Source organism: Mustela erminea, chromosome 15 (assembly GCF_009829155.1).
Source record: "Mustela erminea isolate mMusErm1 chromosome 15, mMusErm1.Pri, whole genome shotgun sequence".
NCBI classification, from domain to species: Eukaryota; Metazoa; Chordata; class Mammalia; order Carnivora; family Mustelidae; genus Mustela; species Mustela erminea.
Window position 1 is genome coordinate 85583580 of NC_045628.1, and position 18110 is coordinate 85601689.

General features: G+C 36.8%; 2 protein-coding genes across 9 annotated transcripts in view; one reads left to right on the forward strand and one right to left on the reverse strand.

The window, feature by feature from the left end:
• Positions 1–10145, forward strand: part of CENPJ (centromere protein J) — a 65213-nt gene extending 55068 nt beyond the window's left edge. For 6 of the 7 annotated variants that reach the window (XM_032314691.1, XM_032314689.1, XM_032314692.1 and 3 more), the window contains 6 exons: positions 1961–2025; positions 2489–2608; positions 6455–6595; positions 6675–6759; positions 6882–7002; positions 9777–10145. In XM_032314691.1, the coding sequence (XP_032170582.1) occupies positions 1961–2025; positions 2489–2608; positions 6455–6595; positions 6675–6759; positions 6882–7002; positions 9777–9969 (725 nt within the window). In that variant the 3' untranslated portion in view covers positions 9970–10145. The remainder of the gene's footprint in view (positions 1–1960; positions 2026–2488; positions 2609–6454; positions 6596–6674; positions 6760–6881; positions 7003–9776) is intronic. The other variant, XM_032314693.1, reaches the window with a different exon arrangement.
• A 1701-nt stretch (positions 10146–11846) lies between these two features.
• Positions 11847–18110, reverse strand: part of RNF17 (ring finger protein 17) — a 166854-nt gene continuing 160590 nt past the window's right edge. For both annotated transcript variants that reach the window (XM_032314687.1, XM_032314688.1), the window contains 3 exons: positions 17021–17210; positions 12518–12617; positions 11847–12044 (listed from right to left, as the gene is read on the reverse strand). In XM_032314687.1, the coding sequence (XP_032170578.1) occupies positions 12519–12617; positions 17021–17210 (289 nt within the window). In that variant the 3' untranslated portion in view covers positions 11847–12044; position 12518. The remainder of the gene's footprint in view (positions 12045–12517; positions 12618–17020; positions 17211–18110) is intronic.

Genomic DNA, 18110 nt, shown 5'->3' on the forward strand with positions numbered 1-18110 from the left:
CTCCCTTCAGGCAGACTAGACTTCTACATTTTCTCTCTTGCCTTTGGGTATCTGCCAATGTTTATAGCTCTCTGGGTTTCTTTTCCAATTGTGATGAGTGGGAGTGAGGTAGGTTCACCAACTCCTGGAGCTACATCTCTAACTGTGGTCTTATTTTTGGATGCACAGGTAGGCAAGAATCCTCCTAGATTTGTTGGTGTAAGGTGCTGGGGCACTTTTATTCAGTTATGGAGGTCTAATAAGTAGTTTAAAATGGGGAGAAAGGGGCGCCTGGGTGGCTCAGTGGGTTAAGCCGCTGCCTTCGGCTCAAGTCATGATCTCAGGGTCCTGGGATTGAGTCCCACATTGGGCTCTCTGCTCAGCGGGGAGCCTGCTTCCCTTCCTCTCTCTCTGCCTGCCTCTCTGCCTGCTTGTGATCTCTCTCGTCAAATAAATAAATAAAACCTTTAAAAAAAAATAAAATAAAATGGGGAGAAAAAAGGAATGACTTATGCTGCTGTGATGCTTGATAGTACCTTAAAGTTCCCCAAAATTCCTCAAATTCTTAGTCACTGTTGGATTTTAGTTTTTTTCCTTTATAGGTAGTGCCTCTTAAGTCTTCCCTATCTTGAAGTCATAAACATATCCTTCTATATTATCTATAGCTATTCCTAAAGCTATATTATCTATAGCTTTATTATCTATAGCTATTCCTAATATCTATAGCTATTTAATCTTTCTTAAATTTATATTATATGTAATTTATAAGGTATGTTTGTACAGTACTCACAATGGTAAATACAGCCGTAGGAGTCAGAGCTCCATGCTGCTCACTTTTCCTGGACCTCCCAGGGGGTGTTTAGCTTAGAGGCTTCAAGTTACTGCTTATGAACAGCTTGAGAGAATTAAGCTTGATGGGATTGAATCCTGGTTTCCCTTTATTAGTTGACTACTCTGGCATGTTATTTAACCTTAGCCTTGGATTCCTCACCTGTAAAATGGGGATATTAGTCCCTTTTAGAGCTTACTTTGCACCTTGGAGGTGGAGGCAGTTCGTCCTTTATCATATCAAAACAGAACACTCCTTTCATGCCCAGAACCTGTCTCCTGTCCACCTAATTGGCCAAGCCAAAACACTCCAAAGGATTTCTAAACTGAACCTCCTGATGTTGATATTTTCTGAGTCTATTAAGTAGGTTGAACCGTATGAAACTGCTGATAACTTGGCTCTTTGGGACCTATCAGACCTATCAGTGATCTAACAAAGTGCACTTAAAACTTTCATTCTCACTGGGTGCCAAACAAGCCGCTTCAGATGCCTGCCAGCCTCCTGAATGGACTCTGCTTTTCTTCTTCTTCTCTACGTGTTCTCCATGTAGCATCCAGTGGCACGTGCTTGAAAACTTTCAAATCAGGAATGTTCATAATATGACTATTGATATATAGGAAGAAAATATTAGAACTTCAGTGTATTTTTTAACATACATTTAACAATTTGTTGTTGATTTGTGTGTATGCTTATTTTATAATAATGTATTACTAATACAGTATATTATTGGTGTGCTAGTCAATTTAAAAAGTTTAGAACACAGCAGTTAGGTCTAGATTTTAATGAAATACCCAGTTATTTTGTTAAGCCTCTAATTAAAGTCCTTGTGATTATTTCCAAAATAACTTTGGGTTCATCTGTTAGGTTAGTTGAACAACTATCTCTTCCTCTAGATTGTAAACTCTCAAAAATAGATATTGTCTTTGTCTTTGTCTTTCTTTGTCACACAGATTTAAGTGCCTAGTAAATATCTGAAACTCATTAATAAACTCCTATAAATTGGTAACAAAAATATTAAGAATTCCTTAATGGGTAAAGGACAGTAGTTCTTAAGGGGATATGAACTAAGGAAATGTTTGACCATAATACTAAGTAAATTTAAAACTTTTAATTAAATCTTAAAATTAACTCTTGACAATTATATTCTAACAGGCAATCTATCTCGAAGATCCAAGCCTGTGCCTCCTCGTGATTTAGGCAGTTCGGATAAGGGACAAGTAAATATCTTTATATTTTTATATATTTAAGCATACATCACTCAGGCTTAGTTATTAGTTAGTTATTTAAGTTTCTAAACCATTTATAAAGGAGGATTTTAAAAAAGATTTTATTCATTTATTTGAGAGGTGTGAGGGGGAGGGGCATAAGGAGAAGGAGAGATTGAATCTCAGGCTGACTCTGTGCGTCATGTGGAGCCTGACTTGGGGCTTGACACGATCCGGAGATCATGACCTCAGCTGGAACCAAGAGTCAGACGCTTAACTGACCTACCGAGGTGTGCCTATAAAGGATGTTTTTTACTTAACATTGTGAATGTTTTTTATAGAACACCAAATGCTAGTCATTGAATCCTATAATAGTAGAACCTGGCATTTAGAAATAAATGTGAGTTTTAGCTGCTTGAAATGTGATTAACATGTCCTTTAGGACAGATGAAAAGAGAACATCTTGTCCTTACAGACTGCCTCACCCAGGGAGCCTCCCGAACCAGTGGACTTCCCAGATCCTGCATGTAAAAAGGACAACAAAAAAGAGGAAAAAGAAGAAATTCAGGGAGAAATCAGTCATCCTGATGGAAAGGTTAAAAATTAAAAAAAAAAAATAATGAATACTGTAAGAAATACAGGTTAAAGTAGAGTTGGAACACTTAGATTCTAAGTTAATTGGTCTTTAACACTGTTGAGGACACTTAAGCACTGTAGTTCCTTGGAGTGTGACCTTAGTTTGAGCCTCTGGACTCCTAAAAATGCTTGACACACACATGCATTTAGTTGCCATTTTTAGTGTAGAGATACAGCAAAAGCGTTTTGTTTAAACGCTGTTCTTCCTCTAAACATAGCTAAAAAGTGTCATCCTTGGTACTTTTTAAAAGCTTCCATTCAAGGTTTACCCTTCCTGCAGCCTTTCTGTCCACCTCCAGCTACACAGTTTTATTTTTGTGTTTAGGAAATTTTTGAGCAGGATACTGCCTGGCTGGGTGTTCCAGCTAGAAGAAAGACTAAAAAGGGAAGGGCCATAAACAGGTTTGTTAGCAGGGAGGGGATGAGGTAATTTTCCCTCAGGTTTATAGAAAATCTACTTTTCCAAATACCCTAATTTGACCTATTTTAATTGAAATTTTAAGGCCAAAGTTCACTGCTAGTCTCACTACTAGTCTTGAGGAGTGAGGGAAGGACAAAAGAACAGTAGTCGAAGGAAGTAATTATAGACTTTTCCTGTACAAATCCTGCTTTCATGTAACAGATTGTTGGTGGGAAAAGGTTTTCTTTTTGAGAATTCTGCTGATAAATGGGAAAGGAATGAGAAAATTTGAGAATCATCACTGTGCAGTCTCTGATGAAATAAGGGATCTAAGCAGCTGTCATGAATAAACACTGAACTCCTAGATGAGAGGTTGTTGGGTCTTCATGGCAGATCTAACTGATGTGACCCCGTTGGTCTTGCAGTCATGAGGACAGTCACATACTGCACTTCTGAATGTGTAGCCGTAAGAAGCTCTCAGCAGTTTGCAGAAAGTATTCTTATTAGAATAATTCAACTAGACTTTATTCATGCCTCTTAGCTGTAACTACTAGTTTTTTCTCAGGAAGTATAGGGCATATAAGAACATATTAAATGACACCATGATTGGAAAGCAGTCAACCAACTCCAGAATCTGGGAAATTTTACATGTTCAGTGACCCAGTTCTTTCAATAAGTAATCATCATTAAAAAAGGGGCAGGGAGGGGAATGTTAAAGGTTGAGATTTAAGAGACATGTTATCAAGTGTTGTGTGTGGACCATATTTTGATCCTGATTCAAATAAACTGTAAAAAGTCTATTTTGTGAATATAGGGGAAACAACATGGAAGTTAAAATATGGTGAACGAATAACAGTTTGTTAGGGACAGTAATGATTTGGTTATATTAAAACCTGTCCTTAAATCAATTGAAGTGTTTTACATGTGACGTGATATCTGTGGCTTGCTTAAAAAAAAAAAAAAAAAAACCTCAGCAGAAAAGAAATTGAAGGTGATAGAATCAAATCGAAAGATACTCCTTGCTCACGGATTGGAAGAATGAATATTGTTACAATGTCCACTACCCAAAACTATCTACAGATTCAGTGCAATCCCTATCAAAATGGCAACAGCATTTTTCACAAAGCTAGAATAATACTAAAATACGCATGTATAAAAAAAAAAACCCTGAATACCAAAAGCAATTAAGAAAGAAAGAATCCCAGACTTCTAGTTGTATTACAAAGCTGTAGTAATGGAACAGTATGGTACTGATACAAAAATAGACACACAGATCAATGGGACAGAACAGAGAGGCCTGTTTTACGTTTTTTGTTTTTTTTTTTTTAAAGAGGACAGGTTTTTGTTGTTGTTTTATTTTAAAGATTTTATTTATTTATTTGACAGAGAGAGAGAGAGCGAGCGAGTCCAAGCAGGGGAGAATAGAGGGAAAGTCGGCTTCCTACCAAGCAGGGAGCCTGATGTAGGGCTTGATCCCAGCACCCTGGGATCATGATCTGAGCCAAAGGTAGACATCTAACCAACTGAGCCATCCAGGTATCCCTGAACCCATGCTCTTATGGTCAGTTAATCTATGACAAAGGAAGCAAGAAATACAACGGGAAAAAGACAGTCTCTTTAATAAATGGTGTTAGGAAAACTGGACGGTTACATGCAAAAGATGAAACTGGATCACTTTCTTATACTATACACAAAAACAAACTCAAAAGGGATTAAAAACCTAAATTTGAGACCTGAAACTATAAAAATACTATAAGAGAGCACAGGCAATAACCCCTTTGACATTAGCTATAGCAACATTTTTCAAGATAGGTGTCCTAAGACAAGAGAAACAAAAGTAAAACTATTGGGACTACACCCAGATAAAAAGCTTTTGCACATAGCAAAGGAAACCATCAATAAAACAAAAAGGCAACTCTGAATGGGAGAAGATATTTGCAAATGACATACATGATAAGGTGTCAGTATCCAAAATATATGAAGAACTACACAACCCCCCCCCCCCAAAATAATCCAGTTAAGAAATGGGCAGAGGGGATGCCTGGGTGGCTCAGTGGGTTAAGCCGCTGCCTTCGGCTCAGGTCATGATTCCGGGGTCCTGGGATCGAGTCCCACATCGGGCTCTCTGCTCGGCAGGGGGCCTGCTTCCCTTCCTCTCTCTCTGCCTGCCTCTCTGCCTACTTGTGATTTCTCTCTGTCAAATGGATAAATAAAATCTTAAAAAAAAAAAAAAAGAAATGGGCAGAGGATCTGAACAGACATTTTTCCAAAGAAGATATACAGATGACCAACAGACACATGAAAATTTCAACATCCCTAATCAGGAAAATGCAAATCAAAGCCACAATAAGCTATCATGTCACACCTGTCAGAATGGCTAATAGTCGAAAAGACAAATAACAAGTGTTAGAATGGGGGAGAAAAGGAACCCTTGAATACTGTTGATGGGAATGCAAACTGGTGCAGCCACTGTGGAAGACAGTACAGAGGTTCCTCAGAAAGTTAAAATAGAAAAAAAAAAGTAAAATAGAAATACCATGATTCAATTATTCTACTACTGAGTATTTGCCAAAGGAAGCAAAAACAATAATTCAGAAAGATATATGTGCCCTTATGTTTATTGCAACATTATTTACAATAGTCAAGGTATGGAAGCAAGTGTACATTGATAGACAAATGGATAAGGAAGATAAGGTGTGTATACACATACAGACACACACATACAGTGGAATATTACATAGCCATAAGAAAAGATGAGATCTTGCTGTTTGCTACAACATGATGTACCTAGATGGTATTATGCTAAGGGAAATAAGTCCAACTAAGTACCATATGATTTCACTCACATGTGGAATCTGAAAAATCAAATGAGTAAACGAAAAGCAGAATCAGACCTATACATATAGAGAACAAACTGATGGTTACCAGTGGGAGTAGGGTGGGGGTATGGACAAAATGGGTCAAAGTGAGTGGGACATATAGGTTTCTAGTTACGGAATGAGTAAGTCATGGGGGTGAAAGGAACAGCATAGGGTATATGGTCGATGATACCATAATAGCATTATCTGGTAACAGATGGGAAAGCTACACTTGCGATGAGCACAGCACAACATACAGACTTGTAAAATCACTATGTTGCACACCTGAAACTAATGTGTATCAACTATACTTAATAAAAAAAGAAAACTCAGCAAAAAATGAGTTTGTTTTGGGGGAATAGGTAACAGAAGAATGGTGAATTGTTGATACTCAGAGACAATGGTTTTGAGATGATGTTTTTGCCTTCTATTATGAAAGATTTCAAATTAGGCAGTTTGGAAGAGAATTAGGGCTATTTTTGTCTTGTGTCCGGAGGAAATCTAATGATAATCTGGTGGGTTTTTTTTTTTTTTTTTTTTTTGGTAGGTAGAAAAGGTTTACAAGAATGGGTGCCATGTTATATTGTTTCCAAATGGAACTCGAAAAGAAGTGAGTGCAGATGGAAAGACTGTCACTGTCACTTTCTTTAATGGTGATGTGAAACAGGTCATGCCAGATGAGAGAGTGGTAAGTTTCCCTAGGAACGTTTTTCTCCATGGCTTAAACCTCTCTAGAGAAAACACATACTGACTTTGTGTCTTTACAGATCTATTACTATGCATCTGCCCAGACCACTCACACTACTTATCCAGAAGGACTAGAAATCTTACATTTCTCAAGTGGACAAATAGGTAAAAACTTGCTCTGCCCTCTCCTAGTTAACTACTTTCCTTTCCTTAAAATTAAATACTTATAGTAAATAAGTATTAATTACTTACAAGTAAATACTTACAGTAAATACTTTTTAAAACAGAAAAACATTTCCCAGATGGGAGAAAAGAAATCACATTTCCTGACCAGACTATCAAAAACCTATTTCCTGATGGAGAAGAAGAAAGCATTTTTCCAGATGGTACAATTGTAAGAGTACAAAGGTATGATTTCTGTTTAATTTGCTTCTAGATTTGCCAAATTTCAATTTCTATTTCCAAGTGAATTTTTAAAATCTTAAAACATTTATATGTCATTCAGAATTTCAGAAAGTTTAGCAGTGAATACAGATACACACTTTGAGAGCATACTCATACTATAGCATATTCTTTTCTGTTCAGCATTTTGGAGTTTAGAACTGAGACATATAGGTTCTAATATATAGTCTATAACCTAGAAACTTAAAGGAAATCTGTATAGCACTTCACAAAAGGGGAATGGCAAGTATTTGTACAGAAATGAATTTGGTGGCGTGCCTGGGTGGCTCATGTGGTTAAGTATCTGCCTTTGGCTCAGGTCATGATCCCAGGGTCCTGGGACAGAGCCCCACATGGAGCTCCATGCTCAGCGGGGAGTCTCCTTCTTCCTTTCCCTCTGCCCCTCACCACTGCTCATGCTTTCTTTCTCGAATAAATAAAATCTTTAAAAAAGAAATTAATTTGATGAAATATGAAAACTAAATATTTAAGACACAAAGAAGGAAAGCTACCCTATCAGTTTTTAAGAACAATCGAACAGTGATGGCAGTATTTGAATTAGACTGTATCTCTTCTGTCTTATATTTTGATTTTCTGGATATCCCTGTCCCTACCTGATTAGTATTTTAGTCCTCTGGCCTCCCTGACTCAATTCTTTAAAATAGCAACTTCTTTATCCTTCTGAGTGTTAAATTTCTTGAAATTAGAGACTTCTTAAGTCCACAATACAGAGCTTTTCATAGTCACCATTTTAATTGAAACCATAGTGAAGGTCTGTCAAATCCACTGTCCTACTTAAGTTTGTACCTTCCTCTCCTAGAGTGTGCATGCATTTAACTACTTGAGTTCAGTAATTGAAAGTTAGCAAAAAAAAAAAGTAAATGGTAAAAACAATAAGTCAATATTATAATAATTCAATAGTAATTATAATAATTAATTATAAATAATAATTCAACAATAAAATAATTCAAATAATGTAGGAACTTTGATATTCATGGTAGTGTTTTTCTTTAACATGGTTTGAAACTTTCTTTGGTGCTCAACTAAATAAATACCAATCTCTCCTAAAACTTGAGGAAAATCTTACGTGTAAATTATACTTTGAGCAATTTCAGAAACTTTTCCGTCTTTTTTTTAACTCTTATGTTTGAAATTTTTTATAATAAAAAGTAGAGAAAATAATATGAAAAACCCCATGTACCCAATCCATTCATCTTCAACAAATATTAACTTGTCTCCGGTCTTTTTTCATCTATATTCAAGCAAATCCCAGATATCAGATCATTCAGGATTATTTTGGCATTTTTTATTTATAGTGGTTCTTCAACTTCACTGTGCATTAAAACCACCTGGAAGAATTGTTCAGTTGCAGATTGCTGGACCCCACCCCAATAATTTGCATTACTAATAATGTCTCAGGTGATGCTGTCTGTCATCCCTGGTCCTGGGGCTGCACTTGATAAAAGAGTGGCTCTCAAAACGGCTTTTTGGTCTAACACTTATATGTGGCATAAAGCCATTACATTCACATACAATTTGAGAAATAACCAAAATAGCAAAAAACTACTGAGTTGAGAAATGGTGATTCACAGTCTGTAGCCTAGCTTTGTGTTTTTTTTTTTTTTTAAAGATTTTATTTATTTATTTGACAGAGAGAGATCACAAGCAGACGGAGAGGCAGGCAGAGAGGGAGATAGAGGGAAGCAGGCTCCCTGCTGAGCAGAGAGCCCTATGCGGGACTCGATCCCAGGATCCTGAGATCATGACCTGAGCCGAAGGCAGCGGCTTAATCCACTGAGCCACCCAGGCGCCCCAAGCTTTGTGTTTTTAACAGCACATAAAGATTTAGATTCAGTTTGAATGTCCTGCACACACATCAAGCAGTCCACTTGATGCACTGCTTCAGAATAGGTCTTAAGTCTGATTTATGGCCCTTCCCAGGGATATAAATGCTCTTCTCCAACCTGATAAAGAGCAAGCACTCAGACTGCTTATAACTTAGTGAAAAGGATAAAGGTCAAAACTGAAAACCATTTATTTATAAGATTTTATTTATTTATTTGACAGAGACACAACGAGAAAGGGAATATAAGCAAGGAGAATGGAAAGGGAGAAGTAGGCTTCCTGTCAAGCAGGGGGCCTGACCTGGGGTTTGATCCCAGGACTCTGGGAGCATGACCTGAGCCAAAGCCAGACGTTTAATGACTGAGCCACCTAAGCATCTCCATCTATATTTTTAAAAAGATTTTATTTATTTGAGAGAGTGAGAACACACAAGCAGGGGAAGGGGCAGACAGAGGGAGAAGCAGTCTCCCCACTGAGCAAGGAGCCTGACGAAGGGCTCAATCCCAGGACCCTGGGATCATGACCTAAGCCTGAAGGCAGCCGCCTAACTGACTGAGCCATCCAGGCACCCCTGAAAGCCATATTTTAATATAATGTCCAATTTTTCTTAGAGGCAGAATACATATAAAGTTAAAAAACCTAAGCATTTTGTAGTGAAAACATAAATTCATTAACTTTTCATGGGCACATTTAAGTGCTAATCTGGTCAATGGAACTATCAGCTTGAAGCAGAAACAGGGTGGAAAGAATTTTTAAAGAAGGTACTGTGCAGGGAGAGGACCAGTGGAGGTTCTAAGAGAGGAGAGAACTGCCAGAATCAAAAAGCCACTTTTAGAGCATTTTCCTATTGTATATTTAATAATTTAAAGAAATTAAATTTTATTTTAAATTTACAGAGATGGCAACAAAATCATAGAGTTTAATAATGGCCAAAGAGAACTACACACTGCCCAGTTCAAGAGACGGGAATATCCAGATGGCACTGTTAAAACTGTATATACAAATGGTCATCAAGAAACAAAATATACATCTGGTCGAATAAGGGTTAAAGACAAGGATGGTAATGTTCTAATGGATACAAAATTGTAATGATCCTGTGCCTGACTAATCATGAAATAACACTAACTTATTTTCTTGTTAAAAAATACATTTCTTGTGGTTATTGTGGTTTAATTTATATATGGTGTGTGTGTGTATATATATATAAATGGAAAAGACTTTGGATTATAAAATAAAAACACCATAGCTTTTTACATTCTTTGAAATGTACAAGAACAGCTTTCTTTCTTTTCTTTTTTTTTTTTTTTTACAGCTTTCATTTTTAATTCACCTGTCTTTCTACAGTTAAATGCATGACTAAGGAAAGCATTATTTGTTATAAACTGAATGGGCAAAAATAATGAGGCGTTTCTTTTGAAGATGGTTATAAAAACCAAGAAGTACAAGAAATAAAACAGCACAGATATTCCACGAGCACATCAGCCATAAAACAAGGACTTGCAGAAAAAGTTTACTTGAGGAGTAAGAGAATGTCTCTAGTCAGAATATACTGTATTCAATTAGTTCTAAAATTAAAGCATTTTATCTACTGAAGAGGTTCTTTAGTTGTAATAGAATAGGCGGTTAAAACACTGAATGAATACAGACAGATCAAACACCAAAAGAGGTAGAAGAATTCATTCTGTGAGTACAGATAAGCACAGGAGAAAACATTTACTGTGGTGGTATGTAATGGTTAAAATGGGAGACTTGAGAATGGAGGGGGTGGGAAAAATCACTAGAGCTCGTGTTAAAGATCAACGACAGGTACCTTGATGTTAAAATCTATAAAGCTGTATAGGTTGACAGAAGCAAGATGTCCTTGAAGGAAGGATAGGTTATCTACATATCAATTTACATAATAATTACAGGTTGTATAGTCCCTTAAAGTGCAATATACAGTAATATTGGCAATGACTCCCACTTTTAAAAATAGCTAAATGTATCAATTCCAGGTGATTTTAGAAATGAATATGAAAAAAGTCCCAAGCTTATCAAATAAGGACTTATATATACTATTTCACGATAAAGAAGGATTTTTAAATGAGACACACTGCAAACTTGAAAGGTTGACAAATGAATGAAATGTGTCCAAAGATACCACAAAATGTGTCCAAAGATACCACAAAAAAGAAAAGATGACCCACAGACTAGAAGATTACAGACTAGAAGACCCACAGACTAGAGGATTAATATCCAGAATATATAAAGAATTCCTACAAATAAACAAGATAATTATAAACAACTCAATAGAAAAATGGACAAATGATATGAACAAACAAGTAACTATTAAACCAGTGAATACATACTGAAATAATGAGATACTTTTTTTATATTAGAATCAATACTGGCAAATAACAGTGTGGCCACGCCACACATTGCCAAGGAACTCAGACTACTGATGGTAATAAATTGAGTAAATCCACTTTTTGGAAAGCAATTACCCCATGACCCAGTAAGTTTCACTACTAAGTATATATACTAGAAAACCCATAATGTGTACACAGGGGCCCTACAGAAGAATATTTGTAATTGAGAAAAAAACTGGTAACAACCTAAATATCAGCAGAATTATGTGCAGAGATGGATAGGAGAGTGAAAGTGAATAAAAAAAAGTTCAGCATACCAACATGGATAAACAGCACAAATAGTGGGAAAATTAAAGGTGCAATAGCACACTCATTAAAAATATATATAGCAGCAGTATACTTTGCTTTATGGACGCATTCATATGCAGTAAAAATACGAATGTAAGGATAATAAACGCCGAAGTCACAACAGTGTTCATCTATCTCTGCAGGGAAGAGAATAACTGGGGAAGGGCACTACAGGAGTCTTCAAATGTACTGAGAGGTCTGCTGTCTGAAACTTCATATACATTCATAATAAAATGAACTACATTTTTTTCATGTGCCTAAAATATGAAATTATTATAAAGTAAATCCAGAAAATATTTGAAAGTAAGTATTTATTAACTCTTTCAAACAACTACTGACAGTTTAACATGTAAGGAAAAAAAGGCCATCACTATTGCAGAACAAGTCAAGATAAATAAGCCTGAAATGGCTTATGCATAACAGAAAACTTTCTTCTAGGCTGCTGTATAGATGCTCTGCACTGTATACCTGAAAAAAACAAAATGCATGTTACTTTAAAACATTTGCTTAAGTAAATGTTCAGACTAGTTACTGAATCACTTGTTACATTTATGTGGATGAATAAATAGCTGGTTACCCAAGTATTTTAATAGCTTTGTTATTAGGTCATGGATTGTTCAATGGTGTTCTGTGCATACCATATACTAATATGCTTAAATTACTTAAAGTGTCCACTTCCTTCTGCTCTTCAGCCCATCCCCAGCAACTATCTGTTACTATGATAGTCATTTCAAGCATTCTTACAGATGGGAGATCCTCTTTGATTCTGGTATTCGATAGGTGAAAAGGGCCTATGAAGAAGTTTAGAAGAAAGATTCTTGTTGAGCTTTGTTGTCATTCTTCGAGAAATCAAGGAAAGTCTGAAGGTGCTTTTATGGGTAATTTAGCATTAATCTCCACTGTATTAGTCACATGCAGGAACAAGAAGCCATGATACTTACATCATTCATCTTGGTCCGCTAGCCCCATTTCTACTAATGACATATGAACTGGATATTGTTCATCTTCATATAATGTCACTATTTGTTCTGGTGCCTGAGCCTAAAATTAAAAGACAGTTGTCAAAAAAATACAGTAAGGTCTTTGCTGGTTTTCCCCTCCTACATCTGGCCTATATCACATAGGAAGGAAAACGCACTCTCCAAATTTATTAATAATTTGTATTTTAAAAGGTCTTTGTGGTGATTTCCTATTAAATCCATTCTTTCCATTCTTACACTTTATTTAAAATGTAACTCCAGGGTGCCAGTGTGGCTCAGTTGGTTAAGCAACTGCTTTTGGCTTGGGTCATGATCCTGGAGTCCCAGGATCGTGTCCCACATCGGGCTTCCTGCTCTGTGGGGAGTCTGCTTCTCCCTCTGACACTCCTAGCTCTCATGCTCTCTTTCAAATAAATAAAATCTTAAAAAAAAAAAGTAACTCCAACCCAAAGTTTTCCTAGATTAAGCCAGTGGGCTTTAACACTACCATCCCTGTTAAGATTCATTTATATTCTATCTAGAAGGCCTTATGCTTTTATGCATAAACTGGCCAAATTATGAGTTATTCTTAGAGATGAATAATTACATGTCTGTAAGAATACCTACTAGCCCTGTCTGTATTTTTATTGGCTCCTTGAGAGAAACTGTTTATGGCTATTTACACTACTTTGACACACAAAAGCATGGTACGTATGGAGGTTTTCAAAAAGCACTTTCTAGTAAAAGCACTGTTATATTAAGAGTTCACTCTTGTCAGAGCCAGTACATCAGGAATCTGCAAATCCTGGGTCTCAAAATCAGGGTAGGTTGGGCTGAAAACAACAGTATTGAGGACTAAGGTGAATTAGTCCTCAAAGGAGTTGTTGAATTAGTCCATTCAAAGGAGTTGTTATATGAGCTCACTGCTCATATAGCAGTCAGGATTCCTAGAATTTATAATATTTAATCAGAAATCAGAAATACATAGACTTTTAAAATTTTTTTTTTTTTTTTATTTCCAGCATAACAGTATTCATTATTTTTGCACCACACCCCATGCTCCATGCAATCCGTGCCCTCTATAATACCCACCACCTGGTACCCCAACCTCCCACCCCCCGTCCCTTCAAAACCCTCAGATTGTTTTTCAGAGTCCATAGTCTCTCATGGTTCACCTCCCCCGGAAGGGGATAGAGTATTATGCCTCCATCAGAAAGGAGATTATGCTGAGTAAAATTTTTTTAAAATATTTTTTAAAGATTTTATTTGAGAGAGAGAGAAAGCATGAGGGGGGAGGGTCAGAGGGAGAAGTGGGCTTCCCACCAAGCAGGGAGCCCAGTGTGGGACTCGATCCTAGTATGCTGGGATCATGACCTGAGCTGAAGGCAGATGCTTAACGACTGAGCCACCCAGGTGCCCCCAAAATAGAGACTTTTGGGGGGTTAATTTTTCCAATTTTAAAACACATTCAGGCCAAATTCTGCCTATGGACTTCCCCTTTGTGACATGCTAAAGCTCTAAAGCAAGCATATTTATATAAACACAATATGAACATTTGAACATTTATTTTTTAAATAAATGTATGTATGTGATATAGGAGTGTGTGTGTTGATTGTGTGGTGTGTCTGTGGTATGTTTGGTGTGTGTGTTGTATGTGTAGTGTGTACATGGGTATGTGTGTGCACTATGTTGTATTTTTTTTTTAATGATTTATCAATTAGGGAGAGAGAGTACATGTGCTTGAGCAGGGGGAGGGGGAGAAGGAGAAAAAATCTCAAGTAGATTCCCTGCTGAGTTCAGAGCCCTACACAAGGCCTGTGTCAAAATCACAAGTTGGGCACTTAACCAAGTGAGCCACCCAGGCCCTCTGTGTATGTATATTCTATATGTGTTATGCATTTTGTCTTTTTCTGTGTGTTATGGGTGGTGTTGAGTAATATATGTGTGATGTGTGTTTTGTTTTGGTATTGTAGGTTTGTGAGGTATATGAGTAGTGTTAGTATGTATGTGGTGTATTTGTGGTGTTTGGTATTTCTGTAGTGTGTGGTATATTTTGGTGTGTGGTTTTGTGTAGTGTTATGTGTGGTTTGTGTTATGTATAGTTTGTGTGTGCTGTATGGAGTGTATGATGTTGTGTGCTGTATGTATGTAGTGCCTGTGGTGTATGAACAGTGTGAGTGTGGTTTTGACTGGTGCATGGTGTATCTGTGGTGTAGGTGTTGTGTGTGTTTAGTATGTGTGCATTATGTGTATGCATGAGATGTGGGGGCATGGTATGTCAGGCATGTATGCATATATGTATGTATATACTTGTGTGTATAGCATAAGTGTGTTGTATTTGGTTTATGAGTGGTGTGCATGATGTTTAAGTGTTGTCTGATGTATTTGATATATGTGTAGTATGTGTGGTGGATAAAACTATTTATTCACATAAACACACCAAACACATACTGTGCACACATGAAATAAATACACTAGTATTGATGTGTTTGGTGTGTTTATGTTCCATGTGTTTTTTTTTTTTTTTTTTTTTTTTTTTAAAGATTTTATTTATTTATTTGACAGAGAGAGATCACAAGTAGATAGAGAGGCAGGCAGAGAGAGAGAGAGAGAGAGGGAAGCAGGCTCCCTGCTGAGCAGAGAGCCCGATGCGGGCCTCGATCCCAGGACCCTGAGATCATGACCTGAGCCGAAGGCAGCGGCTTAACCCACTGAGCCACCCAGGCGCCCTGTTCCATGTGTTTTGTGTGTTGTTTGTGTGTGTGCTATTTTCCTTAGTGTATAGTGTATGCTGGTGTCTATTGTGAGTGGTGTGTGTGTCCCAGTGTTGTGTGTTTATGTGGTGGTGGTTATGTGTGGTGGTGTGTGAATGAAATTTCTACACTGTGCATTGTCTATTTTATGTGTGTGTGTGTGTGTGTGTGGTGTTTTTGTGGTGTATGTGTGATATGTGTGTACTCTATGTTTATGTACTCTGTTTTATGTTTAGTTAGTGTTGTGTATTTGGAATATGTATGCTATGTGTTGTGTGTATGCTATATGTGTACTGAGTGTGGTTTTTATGTGGTGTATGGTGTGTCTGAGGTATATGTATGGTGTTTGTAAAACATGTGCAGTATATGTGTGTGCATGGTCTGTGTGTACTGTGTGTCAGATTATGTGTGGCATGTGGTATCTGATTATGGTATGTTACATGTGGGGTGTGTAAGTACTGAGTGATGTGATATATGTGATGAGTATGTGTTGTGTGTGCAGTTTATAGTAGAGATGTGATGTAGGTGTGTGTATGAGGTCTGAATATTTTTTGAGTGATGTGTGTATGTTATGTTTGGTATGTGTTGAATGGTGAGTATATGGTGTTTGGGTATTGTGGTTGCACTTTATTTTGTATGTTCTATGTGTGTAGTGTGTTATATGTTTCTTTATTATGTGCATGGTGTGAGTGCTATATGTGTGGTGTTTTTCAGTGGTGTGTATTTTTGAGCTGTTCATGCGGTGTTGGTTATATGTGGTGTCTGCAGTGAATATGTGGTATATGAATGGTACTTTTGTGGTTTTGTGGGGTTTGTATGGTGTCCGTGCTATATGTAGTGTTTGTATGTCTTGTTTAATTCTTGTTTTGTGTGTTTAGAGTGTGTAGTATGTGTATTATGTGTGGTATATGTGTGCTCTGAGTGTAGTTTTATGATGTGTGTGGTGTGTTTGTGGTATGTGTGTAGTGTGTGGGAAAGGTTTTCGGTATGTGTGTGTTATGTTTTTTTGTGTGGCATACAGTATGTGTGGTATGTGGTGTATGGGTGCCTGTGTGCTATATATTTTATGTGTTATATTCTGTAAGTGTACTGTGCATTGTATATTTCTTTGTGTGTGGTATGTGTGGAATATGAGTGTTGTATGTGTTTATTTGAACCTTTTGATGCAGGTTCTATTGCATTAAACAATTCAAAATTACTACAGTTCAGTCCTTTCCACGGCTTTGACCAGAATTCCCATTCTGGGAATGAAGTTTAATGTCACTTCGAGACCCACTCATTCACTTATCATTTGACTGTCTACTAAGGAGGAGCTCAAATACCATATCCTATCCTGATCTGTACAGAGGGAAGTGTCCTTGTACCTATACTTATTTTATAGAACATATTTCATTCTACCTCATATTTACAAATGGTTTACAAATGTTTCATTTCTCTCACTGATTTATGAGTTCTTTGATTATAGGATACTCATCTTGATCATTTTTCTTATTCATTACATCAGTTATATTTTATGTCATTGTAGGGCTAATAAAAATTTGCTAAATATAAACTGAAGCATAATTTTAATAAGCCTTAAAATTAATCTTATAGTATTTAAAGATTTATATGTTTTAAATATTTTTTTTCTTTTTGCATCTAGAGTTGCATAGATAGAAAGCACTTTAGAAAGTGGCTAGGGACCCTAGAAATATCTTCAATAAGATTTTGGATAATTAAGATAGATAGTTACCATGGAAGAAGCATAAAGTTGTTTTCCTTGAAGACAGTCTATCATAGCCCACAGTGCTTCCATGCTCCATTTGGGACAATATGGTATTCTTGTCTTTCCTGGATCTCTTAAGGGAGGTTTAAACCCTGCCAAGAGAACCTTTATGGCACGGGCTGGATACTGCATAAGGTGAAGAGGAATTTGACGCAATCTGTCACAAAAGAAATTCTTAAAATGTTCAGAATGTCACAATTAAAATTCTCTAATAGCTAAAACTGCAATGGGAAAAATTTATGACATTGGATTTGGCAATGAATTAGCTGTGATATCAAAAGCATAAACAGCAGAAGAAAAAAAAATCTGACTACAGCAAAATTAAAAACTCTGCAAAGGAAATAATCAACAGTGAGAAAGCACCTACAGGATGAGAGAAAATATACACTAGAAAGTAGACATTTCTCCAAAGAAGATATATAAATGGTCAACAACCACATGACATGGTGCTCAATATCATTAATCACCAGGGAAAAGCAAATCAAAGCTACAGTGAAATACAACTTCACATCCATTAAAGTGGCTACTTTAAAGTGCCTGGGTGGATCAGTTGGTTAAATAACTGCCTTTGGCTCACGTCATGATCCTGAAGTCCCAGGACCAAGTCCTGCATCAGGCTCCCTGCACAGCAAAGAAGTCTGCTTCTCCCTCTGGCCCTCCTGCTTCTCACGCTCTCTCTGTTTCTCAAATAAAAGTTTTTAAAAAGGTGGCTACTATCAAAACACCAGAAAATATGAAGTGTTTATGAGGATGTAGATAGAGACTGGAATTCTTGGACACTTAGAACATGAGTGTTGTATGTGTTTATTTGAACCTTTTGATGCAGGTTCTATTGCATTAAACAATTCAAAATTACTACAGTTCAGTCCTTTCCATGGCTTTGACCAGAATTCCCATTCTGGGAATGAAGTTTAATGTCACTTCGAGACCCACTCATTCACTTATCATTTGACTGTCTACTAATGGTACAGTGGTACAGCTGCTATGGAAAGCAGTTTGCTGGTTTCTCCAAATACTAAAAATAGAATGAGTATGATCCAGCAATTCCAGTTCTCAT